At 39.8% G+C, this 15,293-nt stretch overlaps 2 protein-coding genes across 3 annotated transcripts; one reads left to right on the forward strand and one right to left on the reverse strand.

The window, feature by feature from the left end:
- Positions 1 to 5,012: 5,012 nt before the first annotated feature.
- On the reverse strand, positions 5,013 to 11,255 carry LOC148904866 (uncharacterized). The gene has a single exon (XM_089024537.1). It carries the CDS (start codon positions 11,253 to 11,255, stop codon positions 5,013 to 5,015), a length of 6,243 nt encoding a protein of 2,080 aa, XP_088880663.1.
- Positions 11,256 to 12,191: 936 nt separating this feature from the next.
- LOC148904867 (uncharacterized) lies at positions 12,192 to 14,757 on the forward strand. Of its 2 annotated transcripts, XM_089024790.1 has the most exons (4): positions 12,192 to 12,467; positions 12,668 to 12,861; positions 12,990 to 13,153; positions 13,344 to 14,757. In XM_089024790.1, exons 1-4 carry the CDS (start codon positions 12,452 to 12,454, stop codon positions 14,098 to 14,100), a joined length of 1,131 nt encoding a protein of 376 aa, XP_088880916.1. In that variant the 5' UTR covers positions 12,192 to 12,451; the 3' UTR covers positions 14,101 to 14,757. The 2 variants fall into 2 exon arrangements, with proteins under 2 accessions (XP_088880916.1, XP_088880915.1); XM_089024789.1 differs by having other exon boundaries at positions 12,192 to 12,861.
- Positions 14,758 to 15,293: the final 536 nt, after the last annotated feature.

Below are 15,293 nucleotides of genomic sequence, written 5' to 3' on the forward strand. Positions count from 1 at the left end.
CACCAGTTCAACGGATTTCTTTCGGCAACCGACCCGAGGTCACGCCGGAAGTCTTCGTATCGTAAATGCGGATTCGATTTGGATATTGTCTTTCTTCGAAATTATAAGTTAAATACTTTTGTATCTTAGGCCGTTAAAAAATACACTCACCATAATTTCGAAGAAAGAAGTCTTTCGTATCGTAAATGCGGATTCGATTTGGATATCGTCTTTCTTCGAAATTATGGTGAGTGTATTTTTTAACGGCCTAAGATACAAAAGTATTTAACTTATAATTTCGAAAATTATGGTGAGTGTATTTTTTAACAACTTATAATTTCGAAGAAAGACGATATCCAAATCGAATCCGCATTTACGATACGAAGACTTCCGGCGTGACCTCGGGTCGGTTGCCGAAAGAAATCCGTTGAACTGGTGTACAGTGAGCTCCAAGTACGGGTCAGAACAAGCGAGGTAGTATGTGAATACAGGCCAATTTCATGGCTTAAAGACGCGAAGACTAATCTCTAATGCGACTTTCTCGGTTCTATAGCAATGTGAGAGAAGGGTCATGACTAAAATTTGGCGCTGGAAAGAAAATTCGAACACGTACGAGGTTTCAAAGACTCGTGATGGCTCGCTTTTGGATCCCGAGTTTCCAACCTTCTCTTATTTCTTACTGGTGAGGGAAAAAATCCTTAAAACGGGCTAAATTCAAAAAATAACCACGCAGAGCGAAAGAAGTGCTATTTCTCAATGATAGGGTAAAATTTCGAGGCTTTATTTCACGTTTTGATGATTTTATTGAAATGTTTGATGATTCCCCATACATTTCCTTATAACAGGACACCACAGAAACCAAGCTTGGGCTACCTGTGATCACGTGGGATGCTGAGAGAACAGGAGAGAATCGTAGGAAACTACGACGTGAAACTCCCATGAAGCATAGTTATAACAGTCTCTGTGTTAGCGGCAAATTCCCTCAACTGATCAGAGAGAAGAACATTAAGGGAAATATTTATAAGGAATATAAATGACATTCAGTAAACCGTTATAAATGAGACCATGAGTTTATCGAGTTTTGCTTAATGGTGGGAGGCCTGTGGCTTGCGTGAAGTCAGGACGCTGTATTCTGTATGGATAGGAATGAATTACTTTTCAAACTACAAGGAGTGGATGTTGTTTTGAATTGTTCCTTTCTATATTTTCATTGTAAAGACTAAATTAAAATTAAAATTTAATCAAACCGACAAGCTGCACTGTTGTATCGATGTACTGGTCCAATCCTATGACAATCACTATAGTAAATGAGGCTGCAATATACTATCATTTTAAGTCTAATATATAAATGTCCACAACTGACAAGGTCTGACCAAATTTATTTTTTAATCTTGGGATGACAGCATCATTAGGATTAATTTAGATGGGTATCTCATGACTTTTTTCGTGGATGGTGATACAATTAATTTGATTATATACTGTTCTGTTAATTTTCAGCACAGGTTGTTCATGATCATGGTTATGAAATGAACAAAACTAAAGATTTCTTTTACTTCATATGTAAATCCTCTATTAAATTAAGCTGGGAGGGGGGGGCTTATTTATTTCAGGTAGTTTGATGGGGGCTTATTGGATCATTGGAGAGGGGGGTCTAAGTATTGATTTAGCCCAAATGCAGTAGGTTCTAAGCTGTCAGGTTCGTCATTTCATCATGTTCGATTACAGTACAGACCCATAGAAACCTGACTTCGATTTGTTAAATTCACAAGGAACTAGAGTGCAGAGTGGGAAAAACAGAAATGGGAAGGTCATGTAACCGAAAATGAGGACCAAATTAGTGTGATTTAACATGTTGGTGAACTATCAAGACTTAATAAATCACATTTAATCAGTATACATGTTTCTTTAATTGGGAAGGTTTGGCTTTAAAAATTTCTTCCTTTAGGAAGGGGGGTACTTATTACAAAAGGGGGGGTTTATTCAAGAGGGGATGCTCAATAGAGGATTTACGGCAAGTGCATATATACTTTATTGGGCCTTTTCTTTCTCTTATATATTAAGTCAGTCTAACCATGAAACATGAGTAAAAAAGGAAATTTTACCAGTCAGAGAATTTTCTATGATTGCAACCACTTTCAAGTATGCTTGCAAGATGAAAACAAGTACAGTACTTGTACAGTGAAATAATAATTATTTACGACTCTACCCCAACGCGGTGATTATAGGTTAATTTAATTTAGGAATAAACCATCAATCTTGTCACTAAGAAAGAATTAACCAACTTACCTCCCTTACCTCTATCTATTTTAGCGCCTTTCAACACTAATCTCTCGTTCCCAACGTTGAAATTTCTTCTTGATTTTATTAAAATAAAGAGTAAAATAGCAACTTAGCGACAAGCTTTTTCATAAGGCAATAAAATATCCATTCGATAGCGTTTTAAATAATCTCCAAAAGACACAGAGAACTAGTAAACAAGCCCTGTTAGACAGAAAATGTTCCGCCCTCTTGGGTAATCTCTGCAGGCTCAATTCAGCGGTTTACTTTTGCACGCATGCGCAGACAAAATGCCTAGGTGCTGGAAGAAGTTTGTCAGAGACGGCGGAAGTAGGGAACTCATCTTCGTATAACCGATAAAATAGCCCCTTAAAAGTACGAAAAAAGGTGGGTAAAAATGATATTATGTATTACTTTTACGTAAATTCAGCCCAGACAGCCTAGAAACCTCTCTTATTATCGCAAATTTTATCTGAAGAGCCTATTACCGAGTCCGGATTTTATATCACCCTAAAAGCTGGAATTTGACCAGGCTCTAGAATTAAGTAACTATATTCTTGAAATAAGAAGATTTTGTTCTTAGTATCATTGCAAAATCTTATTACAAGATGGATAAAAGCTAGAAATAAGAGATGGTTTTCTCTTAGAGTATAACTTGATTCTTATTTTGAGAGTACTAGTGGTGCTTGTTTGGAACTATTCTTATTTTAAGAACGATTGTTCTCAAAATAAGTATAGCAATGTTGTTCAATTTGAGAAATGATATCACTCTCAATATAAGAGAGTGGATATCTGCCATTGAAATAAGAGATGGTTTTCTCTTAGAGTTTAACTTGATTCTTATCTTGAGAGTGCCAAGGTTCTCAATAACAACTATTCTTATTCTGAGAACCCTAATGCTTCTCAATATAAGTAGAAATGATGTTCATCTTAAGAAATAATCACTCATACCTAATCTTCTAATATTAAGATGCTACATTTCTCAATACCAGAGAATAGGTATCTACAATTGAGATACCTAATCTTCTAATATCAAGATGCTACATTTCTCAATACCAGAGAATAGATATCTACAATTGAGATACCTAATCTTCTAATATTAAGATGATTGATTTCTTAATATAAGAGAATCGATATATTAAACTTAGATATTTAATTCTCTTGTATTGAGAGTTTTACATTCCTCATTTTGATAAATTCCAGAATTTGAAATAAGAGCTTCTTACTTCTTATCTGGGGACCTTAAAATAAGAGTTTTCTTCTTAATTTAAGAAATCAAACTTTTAGAGTGTATTGAGTCCCTATCGAGCCTTCATCAAAGCTTCTAATTCTTTAATTTCTATAATCTCTTAACCTGTATATATGGTTTTAGCATCATTATTTATTAGTTCGTTGAAGTATTTTACTTGGTTCGCCGATTCAATACTCTAGTGCTTAATTTTTATGGATAAAGTTTAGCGATAAAATTTTACTAAAGGACATAACACGACGTTACGACGTGAACTTATTATCGACTAGAAACCTCTCTGATTATAGCAAATTTTAAATGAAAAGTCCCAAGAAGTTGCTTTTCGTTTCCAGAATCCAGTTATACCGAGTCAAAGTTTCTAATTCTTTAATTTCTATAATAACCCTGTATATATGGTTTTAGCATCATTATTTATTAGTTGGTTGAAATATTTTACTTGGTTCGCCGATTCAATACTCTAGTGCTTAATTTTTATGATAAAGTTTAGTGATAGAATTTTACTAAAGGACATAATACGACGTTTCGACGTTAACTGAACTCATTATCAAGTGATAATCAAAGGTAAACCCAGGTAAGCTCTGAATGTAAGCGTTTTAGCCTTGGGGCAACCGAGGAGGGCGTGGAGGCGAGATTCGTATCGACGAAAATCCCACGTCCCAGGCGTCGCGACCACTGACTAAGATGCTTTTGCGGGCGAACTTTACTGCGAGCGATACCAAATATTCACGCTACCAGGACGATCACTGAGTAAACGCAAATTTATTGATACCAATACGTAAACTGCAATACAACATTGTAACAGCTCACATTAAAAACTAATTACCAACATGATTTGAATGAGAAAACTGGCATTTTATGAATACATTTAACAACAACATAATAAATGAATATTACTCGCAAGAAAGATAATATAATAAGTATAATCATGGCATAAAGCAGTATAAAACTCATTTTGATAGCGTGGGCGTTTTGAGTTTTCCGAACAAAATATCTAAATAAGAAATAAAGGAGTACTTACATATCGATCCCGCTTGCCTCTAAAAACCAAGGATTTACCAAAGGAACGTATTCGAAAGGAGTTTGGATACACAATCAATATTTACGAGTAACTATTTGGAAAAAACTGGCTAATAGGGACGCTTATGGCCTTTTATATGCGCGTGGTGACGCTAAAGGATCATTTTACAACGCTAACAAAAGCGGGAATAAACAAAGAAAAACAATAACGTAACTAGGTATCGTAACTAGGATTAAACCATAAAAATATGATATTATGAATGTAAATAAGCTAATTAATAAAAGAAAGAATGAATTGAGGAGTTGTCCTTTACATGGCTCCCCTGAAATAGTAATATTTCACTAACCTAAATCTATTCTATAAATCTAACCTAATCTAGACAAATTTTCAATGATATTGTTCATATATGTCAATCATGAGAAAAATTCTCACAGTTCAGTGTTCATGAAGTGCGCTTGATGGCTCCTCGGTCGGGACTTACCCCGGTTCTTACTCCTCAGCACGCATAAGAAGAACCAACTTCTGTACAGGACGCTCCAGATACCGCAGTGGAGCACGCCTTTTGCCTTCTTTGTCCAAGCAACTCTCCGCAAGAGTTACCTGAACCTTGCGCACCAGACCGTCTGTGCTTGGGTGCGTCGCCGTTATTCTCGCTAGCTGCCAGTTGTTTCTTGCGGCGTTTTCATCTTTAATAATGACGATGTCACCGACTTGTAGGTTTCTTCGCGAGTGCATCCACTTTTGGCGCTGCTGCAAACTAGTGATGTATTCTTTTCTCCATCGCGACCAGAATTCGTTAGCGAGATGCTGTACTCGTCTCCAGCGTCTTGTGCAGTACAGGTCTGCTGACTGAAAGGAGCCTGGGGGGGCGAGCAGTACCTTTGACTTCATCGTAAGCAGATGGTTTGGTGTTAGAGCGCCAGGTGATTCTGGATCCGTGAGCTGATCAACTGTCAATGGACGACAGTTAACGATAGCTTCCGCCTCACACATAAGGGTGCTTAGGGACTCGTCGTCAAGCTGCGTTCCGTTGTCTTGAAGCAGGGATGATAGAACGTTCCGCACGGTTCTGATCTGACGCTCCCAAGCTCCTCCCATGTGGCTTGCCGATGGGACGTTCATCTTAAATTCTATCCAATCGCAGTTATCCTTGAGTAGCTCTGTCTTTACTTTGTCTTCGTTCATCTCAGCTAGCGCTTCCTTTAACTCTCTGCGAGCGCCAACGAAGTTCGTACCTTGGTCACTCCTCAATTGGCGTATCGGTCCACGACGACTTGCAAAACGCCTATACGCGTTTATAAAGGAATCCGTGTCGAGACTGTTGGCAACTTCCAGGTGTACAGCTCTGGAAGCCATACACGTGAACAAAACACCGTAGCGTTTAACTTCTTTACGACCTACTTTTACCAAGAAGGGGCCAAAATAGTCAACTCCGCAACTTGTGAACGGTGGCGCTGGCTCGAGACGATCCTTGGGGAGATCCGCCATTCTTTGTTCTTGAACAGCTCCACGAAGCCTTTGGCACTTGATACATGATACGATTGCATGACTGACGGCAGACGAGCCTCCAGTTATCCAAAACCCATTTGATCTAATTTCGCTCAGCGTCATTCCCTTTCCTTGATGCTTTACGCGCTCATGGAAATGCCTGATGATTAGCGACGTGACGTGGCTTTTTCTTGGAAGAATGACTGGGAACTTGATCTTGTCTGTTTGGCTTGCATACCTCAGGCGTCCACCTACGCGTAATAGTCCATCCTCATCTAAGAATGGATCTAACTTAAATAGCGAACTGCGAGACTTCACAATGGTTCTTCCGGCTGTGGCAGGTCTCTCATTATGACCACCCCCTTTCATGTTCTTCAGATCAGCTACCTCTTCTTCAAAGGCGTTAGACTGCACCGCTTTAACTATCAAACGCTCAGATGCTTCTAACTCGTCTACGGTGAGCTGTCTTGGCTCCTTAGGTTTGAGTGGCTTTCGTTCTTGGACTCTGTCTTTAAGGAGCTGGATATAGCGCATGCAGAGGGCTGTAGCCTTCTTTGCACGGTGCCAATCTGAGAAGTACTCTAACCTCTGTTCAAGGGTTGGCATTTCTTTTCTTTCTGTCGATGTTGCCATAGCAACAGATTTCTTGACTTCTGGATCACCTTGACAAAGCTCACTAGCTCTTGGATCGTCACTGATTGGCCATTTACTTTTCTCTTCCCACAAGAACGTTGGTCCAAGAATCCATCGAGACATCGGAAGATCTTGAGCTTTCATTCCGCGCGATGCCTCGTCTGCGGGATTCTGCTTCGTATCGACATACTTCCATTGCTCAGCTCGAGTGTTATCCTGGATCTCTTGTACTCTGTTGGCGACGAAGACATGGAAACGCCTGCTCTCGTTATTGATATAACCCAATACCACTTTACTGTCTGTCCAGTAGAAATCTTCGTCGATTGTATACTCTAATTCTTGGTGTATCTGCTGACTTACTCTGACTGAGCAGACTGCTGCAGTTAGCTCAAGGCGTGGTATGGTTATGGGTTTCAAGGGGGTTACTCTCGATTTACCAGTGACGAAGGCGCAGTGTATTCTATGATTATCGTCCACTAGTCTGATGTAGCTACACTGACCATAACCCTTTGTGCTTGCATCAGAGAAATTATGAAGTTCCGTCTTGACTATGCGACCAAAGTCGTTAGGCTTGAAACACCTTGGAATGAGAAGACTCTTTAACTGCATGAGCTCTGTTCTCCACTTTTCCCATCTGGTTTTGACGTCATCAGGAATGGGATCATCCCAATCGAGATCTTGACGGCATAATTCTTGTAGGATTGACTTTCCTTCTAGCATTAGTGGTGCCACAAAACCGATTGGATCGAATACAGAGCTAACCGTCGACAATATTCCACGTCTAGTGCATGGTTTGTCTTGTAACACAATTGAAAACTTGAAGCAATCAGATTCCACGCACCACTGAACTCCGAGCGTGCGCTCTAAGGGAAGCGAGTCGAGATCTAGATTCAGCTCTTTGACGCCATCCGCGCGATCAGCTTCTGCGATACTCTTCAAAACCGTTTTGTTGTTGGAGACAAATTTGTGCAGATTGAATCCTCCTTTAGCACACATATTCTTTACGTTATGGACGAGCTTGATGGCTTCTTCGGTTGTAGACACAGATTTTAAACCATCATCAACGTAAAAATTGCTACGCAACATATCTGCTGTATCAGTGCCGAATTCGCTTTCGCAGTCGTTCGCTGTCTGCTTCAGCGCGAAGTTAGCGCAACCAGGCGATGAGGTAGCGCCAAATAGATGGACTGTCATACGGTACTCTTGAGGTTCTTGAGAAATGTCGCCGTTATCCCACCAGAAGAAGCGCAGAAGATCGCGGTCTTGCTCGTCGACTTTTACTTGGTGAAACATACCTTCTATGTCGCAGGTGAAAGCAACAGGTTCTTGCCGAAATCGATGAAGTACTCCAACTAGACTGTTAGTTAGATCGGGTCCTTGAAGCAGGTGTTTGTTGAGGGATTCATTCTTGAACTGCGCAGCACAGTCAAAGACGACGCGTATCTTGTTCGGTTTTTTCGGGTGATATACGCCATGGTGTGGAATATACCAAACTCGTCTGTCATTACCTTTGGCAGGCTCATGGACTCTCTCTGCATACCCACTCTGGATAACCTTCGACATAAAGGCTACGTAGTCACTGCGAAAGGAAGGGTTGCGAGCGAACTTTTTCTTTAGGTATCCCAAACGAGTGAGGGCCATTTCGCGATTGTCAGGAAGGCGCACGCTGCTATCTTTCAAAGGTAGAGGAAGTTCGTAATGACCATCGACGCAATGGTGAATTCCCTTTTCTACAATCTCCAAGAACTTTCTGTCTTCCTTTGACATTCCTTGCAGTGATGTCTTCTTGTGTTCAATAAAGTCTAGCTCAAACATCTTGCTAATCGTAGATGGCTGTATTATCTCCTTCGCTTGATTATGATGAACGATACTCACACTATCACCAGACTCTGGGATCACCTCATACGCTATTATCGAGTTGCATGCTGAGGCTGGGGTCTCTCTAATACTTGTCGAGACGGATGAGTTAACAGGTCCAACAATACACCATCCAAGAAGGGTTCTTACAGCGTAGGGGTCTTCACTCTTGCCAGTGATTACCTCTTTAGGTTTGATTGCCTTTGGACAATTACACCCAATCAAAAGCCCAATTTCCAGAGTTTCGTCGAACTTTAGGATTTTATCCTTTATGCGTTGAAGGTGCGGCCATTTGTCAGCTACGTCAGGTGTTGGAACTTGGTCCTTTCTTGATGGGATGCGTGCTCTGGTGTACGTTTTGGGAAGTTCTACTTTGGCACCTCTATCCAGACGCTCTGCTATTAGCCCATCGATCTTCGACACGTTGATCACTTCACGACCCAGCATAGTACTAAGGCTCAGTCTTGTCTTTACTCCTTGGATTCCTAGTTCTTTCTGTACATTGTCTGTGACGAAAGTTGTGTCGCTTGCGTCATCTAACAGCGCGTAGATTTTAACTCCCCTCTCTGGGTTGTCTTTATGGTACAGAATGACTGGAACGATCTTTGAGTTAGTAACTGTATCTTGAGACTGACTGTCCACGGAGTTTAAAGATGTGCTTGATGATGCATTGGTATTTGCAGACTCTGTTACTGTAGGATTACTAAATGTGACCTCCGTTTGGGTATTGTCTCCGCGGGAGGACTGGGTTCTAGATTCGGAACTCTTCTCTGCTCTAGGCTTGGGTTTCGCTCCATGCAGCAAGGTGTGGTGGAGTTTTCCGCACTCTGCGCAGCTTTGCTTGGATTGACACCTGGCAGACACGTGACCCTTTTGAAAACATCTGAAGCACAGCTTATTCTTACGAATGACGTCACCTCGCTCTTCTAGTGTGTTCTTGATAAATGTATTGCATCTTGCCAAGCCGTGTTTTCCGTCGCACACTGGGCATGATTGATCTGTAGGTTGAGCAGACTGACGTGTAGGAGCTGAAAAGCTTTCACTTGCATTAGCTGTTGTTGCGAAGGACTGTCCGGCTTGGGACTTACTGTTGAACTTATTTCTATGGTTACCTCTGTGGTTGCGAGACTTTGACGTAACTGTTGTCCTTTTGCGCTCCCTCATGAGAGCTTCCGGTGAGAAGACTGGGTCGTTCGCTAATTCAGCCTCTTGTCTGACGAACTGGACAAAGTCACTGAAAGATGCTGGCTTTCTTGACTTGGCTTGATGCTCATGGGCGTAACGGCACCACTTTATTCCGGAGTACGAAGGTAGCTTGGCAGAGATTTGCATAAGAGTTTGAGTGGAGTTGAGCTCTGACATCGATTGCATTGTTTCCATAGCTGTTTCACACTTGACGAGAAAATCGGAGAAATCGAGAATACCAGCGTTGTCTCCATCACTTATCTGTGGCCATCTTCTCAACCACGATTTGTATGACTCAGCGACATGTACGGGATTTCCATAGCGACTGTCTAGCAACTTGCGAGCTTCTTGATATGCCTTGTCAGAGTTCGTCGCTAGAAAACCTTTGACTACGGTGTTTGCCTTTCCTTCCGTGTACTTGTCGAGGAAGTAGAGGCGATCTCGGTCTGAAGGTACGTTCGCAGAAATTATAGTGTCGAAGGCGGTGATGAATGCAGGATATTCGAAGGGGTCACCAGAGAATACTGGAGGCTCTTTAACTGGTAGATGCACAGCTCTTTGTTGACTAATAATATGTGAACTTAGTTCCGTTTGCTTCGCTTGCAATTTTACTATCTCTCTTAGAGCTGATTCCATACCCTTCGACTCTAGTGGTTTATGTACTTCTGGGATTTGATCAAACGGGATTTGAGGAAAAGTTGGAATCTGGACTGAATACTTAGGCTCGTATGGGGAGACTTGCGGATTCAATTTCCGAGGGCTCTTTCGCACTTCATCAGTCTTAAAACCTTTCTTGTCCTTAGTATCGTGGACAAATTTCTGTGCGTCGCCAGATTTAATTTCTTCATCTAACATTTTCTTTAAAGATTGTTCTTCGGCATGAGCTAAAGCAATTTCTTTTTCCAATTGCATCTGCTTGAACTCCCTTTCTCTCTCGAGGAATTCCATTTCAACTTTCAACTTAGCTGATTTGGTGGCTGCGTTAGCTATGGCTTCGGGTAAGGGTAAAAATGACGACCTGTATGAATTTGACTTTGATGAGCGAGATTTCTCACTAGTACTACGCGACGTAGCACCGGATATTACGGACTTTGTTCGATATGAGGCTCTATCGAAAGCTTGAATCTGTTCGCAAATTCTTAACCTACATTCGGTGTATTCGCGATCTCTTATATCAAACCAACGGTAAGACTCTTCTTTTTCTGTTTCCGTTTCCAGGATCTCATCGTATACTCGTTGCGCCTCATTAAGCTCATCTTTCAATGAGTCTGATTTGTTTCTTTCTGACTCCAGCGACTCTACGTCACGTTCCGGATGATTGCATAGTTCTTTGCTAAGATCAATTTGTCTTTTTAACTTTTTGAAGGCCAAATTTCGGTTTTTTGATCTGGTTTCCTTAAAGAAAACCTTTCCTCTATCTGATAGCTTGGACTTCCGTTTAGCAGATTCATTTCTGCTGTTCCAATCGACAACAGATGATGCATAAGGGTGTGTTTCTTGTGGTAAGATGTTATCGTCTTTGTGGCGATGAAAGAATTTTAGGTCTTCCGGTGCGGATACAATGCTCATTTTGTTGTCCAAACATGCACTTAGATGCGGATTCGCTGTTCCAAACGAAGGTTCGTAAATCAATGGTACATTTAGAGAGCCTCGATATTTTACTGTAAGCGTTTTAGCCTTGGGGCAACCGAGGAGGGCGTGGAGGCGAGATTCGTATCGACGAAAATCCCACGTCCCAGGCGTCGCGACCACTGACTAAGATGCTTTTGCGGGCGAACTTTACTGCGAGCGATACCAAATATTCACGCTACCAGGACGATCACTGAGTAAACGCAAATTTATTGATACCAATACGTAAACTGCAATACAACATTGTAACAGCTCACATTAAAAACTAATTACCAACATGATTTGAATGAGAAAACTGGCATTTTATGAATACATTTAACAACAACATAATAAATGAATATTACTCGCAAGAAAGATAATATAATAAGTATAATCATGGCATAAAGCAGTATAAAACTCATTTTGATAGCGTGGGCGTTTTGAGTTTTCCGAACAAAATATCTAAATAAGAAATAAAGGAGTACTTACATATCGATCCCGCTTGCCTCTAAAAACCAAGGATTTACCAAAGGAACGTATTCGAAAGGAGTTTGGATACACAATCAATATTTACGAGTAACTATTTGGAAAAAACTGGCTAATAGGGACGCTTATGGCCTTTTATATGCGCGTGGTGACGCTAAAGGATCATTTTACAACGCTAACAAAAGCGGGAATAAACAAAGAAAAACAATAACGTAACTAGGTATCGTAACTAGGATTAAACCATAAAAATATGATATTATGAATGTAAATAAGCTAATTAATAAAAGAAAGAATGAATTGAGGAGTTGTCCTTTACACTGAAGCTTTTTGAGTACCAATGAACTTTAGGAGATAACAAATGACACTTGGTACTCATTTCATTGAGGGTATAGGCCCTTTGCAGCTAGTGGTCACGTGCTTGGATACCGCTTAGCAACACAAAACTGGAGAGCAAGCCTTCCAGTAAACAAAAGTTGTAATAGGTCAAGCACGCGTGGTTTTATACGATAGTTTCATCGTTCAAAACGCTTAATCCTTTTGCCCTATCTACAAACACAGTAAGATAATCTTAAATTCTCTCCTTTGGACTCGATTTTTGGTTCGAAGTAACGATATTCTTCGCGTTATCGCGAAAAAATTGTCACCGCCGGCCCGCTCGACGGCTGAAAAACATGGCGACTTCGCAAGGTATGTACTTCAAAACTCTCCTTTTTTTTGGTTTCTTTTCAATTATTGGACTTCTAAAATCTCTAAAATAACAGTTTAGATTGTGAATGGTGATCGATTGTAATTGGACGGCATTTTAATGGACGATTTGTTTATTTTTTGTGAGAGTGATTCCACGTCTAAAGTCAAGACTAACCCATGTTTACATATATTCGCTGTAGATGTTAGAACTCCCGACGAGCCATCACATACCAAGAAAAATTCTTCGTACCATTGTTGTGTTCCCTTGTGTAACGGAGATTCTCGATATCATCCTGATTTAAAGTTTCACCGCTTACCAGGCCGTGCAAGGGATGAGCAATTGAAAAAGGAATGGCTGGTGAAGATACGAAGAGATGTGGGCCCACACTTCAAGGTATATAGGAATCTAACAATATCAATGCACAATACGAATTGCCTGTGGATCTTTAAAAAACTGTAATGAAGATAAAAATAGTTGAATACAGTTACATTGTTATTAAAAGGACATTTGATTTATAATAGGTTAACAAAAGTACCAGAGTGTGCTCAAAACACTTCACTGAGGAAGATTACAATCCTCCCACTGATTCTGGACGTCAGTTGCTAAAAAGAGAAGCTGTACCATCAATCTTTGACTGGTCAACCAAATCCAAAGCAAGAAGAAAGATAATTCGACAAGTAGATAGGTAATGAATATCACATATTTCTACTTCAATACATTTCATTTAGACTTGACTGATGGAATTGTACTTGATGTTTATTTTGGTTTAAACCAAAATAATTTTATAATTTTAATAATTTAGTCTCTTATAATTTTTATTTAGTGTGAACTGAGTGTGAACTGAGTGTCATCATAATTTCAAAACCTTTTTACAGAGACACTCAGACAGATGAAAGTGATGACAATGAAGATAATAGTCCCAGCACTTCTACAACCTTCAGCATGGATGACCTACAAGCACAAGTCCAGTCACTCAGAGCACAGTTCCAAGATGCACAAAAGCAACTTGAACAAAGTAGAAATGAAACTGCAGCTGCCCTCACTGAAATAAAAAGGGTTAAAGTTGAAGCTGCAAAAGAAATTGAGGACATTAAGAGGCAAGCTGCAGAACAATTAGCACTTAATAAATTTGGGCTTGAGAGATTTGGCACAGACAATGAGATCATAAGATTTTATACAGGTTTCCCATCCTATTTACATATTCAGTTCTTTTTTAAGTTTTTGCAGCCATGTGCTGCACAAATGACATATTGTTATGCCTCTGGAGAAAGAGAAAGTAGACCAGACTCAAGAAATATGCTTCTTGTGGATGAATTGTTTATGTTTTGTGTACGCCTCAAACTAGGTCTATTCGGACAGGATTTAGCTCATAGGTTCCGAATACATAAATCGTCAGTTTGCAGGAAATTGATCACATGGACTAATTTTTTGTATTTTCTTCTTGGTAGTCAAGTGATCTGGCCTTCAAGGCAAGATGTTGATAGGTTTATGCCAGAAGGTTTTAAAAAGCTTTATGCAAGCACACGTGTCATTTTAGATTGTACAGAGATTTTTGTTCAAACACCTACCTCCCTACTACTTCAGTCGCAGCTTTATTCTAGTTATAAGAGTAATACTACACTCAAGGGTTGATAGGCATTACCCCTAATGGAGCTATTAGCTTCGTTTCTAGCCTTTACACAGGGGGGATTAGTGATAAGGAAATCACAAGGTGCAGCGGCATTCTAGATTTGTTAGAACCTGGTGATTCAGTCATGGCAGACAAAGGGTTTGACATTGAAGATTTACTTAGGGAGAAGCGGGTAGAGTTAAATATTCCTCCGTTTCTTGAAAGTCAGGAACAATTCTCTGCCGCAGATGTTCAAAAAACAAAGACACTAGCAAGTCTTAGAATTCATGTCGAGAGGGCAATAAGAAGAGTCAAAGAGTACCACTTTTTTGATTCAGATGTGCCATTGTCCACTTTAGGTTCAGTCAATCAGTTATATACTGTAGCCTGCCTCCTTACAAATTTTCAAGGCCCACTTATTTTATCCAATGGTAATAATGAGGCATAGTGTCTGTAAGAAGTTGGTGAATGTATGATTAATGTGGCTTACATAACCCATTAGATAATCTTTAATGCAGGTTGGTTTATCATGTGTCTTGGATTGCTTTTTGTAACTATTTCAATTTGTTTGTAAATGAAAACTCAAAAAAAAAAACTAATGAACAAACACAAAATCTAAATAGCACAAATAAATATAATACTAATATGATATAAATATAATAAAAAATAAATTAAGATTATGAATTGATTTGTCATTAATAAAAATAATATAATATTTGTTATCATAAGAATCTGGCCATGGTTTGAGAACAACAACAAAAATCTTAGTGTATTAATGTAAATAGTAATTGAAGAAAAACTATCAACTTTGTCCTTTGCTTGCTGGAAAAACACTGAATAAAAATTAATTCTAGAGCAAACAAACAAATTTTCGTCAATGTAACTGAAAAAATCACACCATTCTAATCCTGTGAGTCCAAGCTGGCACTGGATCTGGTAATAATAAATGTCTGTTGTTTTCAGTTGTACTGGTTAGTGTTTCTGGTCCTTGGTGAGATACCTCACATTGTCAAATGATGTTTCCCCCTCTTTAACGACCTTTATTTCTAACAAGCCAAAGGGATTCTGACCATTATTTACGGCATCAAGGTCATAAACTTTCCTGTCTGGGCTACAACCTAGCCATGGGCACTTTGGGTGGACAATCAGCCCAGATGGGAAGAGGTTTACTCTTCCACCCTTTGCATTGCTAGCATAGACCATGGCAGCATGTGTT

The sequence above is a fragment of the Actinia tenebrosa genome, unplaced genomic scaffold, assembly GCF_029948245.1.
Source record: "Actinia tenebrosa isolate PJP-AT-01 unplaced genomic scaffold, QUT_ActTen_1.0 PGA_scaffold9__36_contigs__length_13948895, whole genome shotgun sequence".
Taxonomy (NCBI): Eukaryota; Metazoa; Cnidaria; class Anthozoa; order Actiniaria; family Actiniidae; genus Actinia; species Actinia tenebrosa.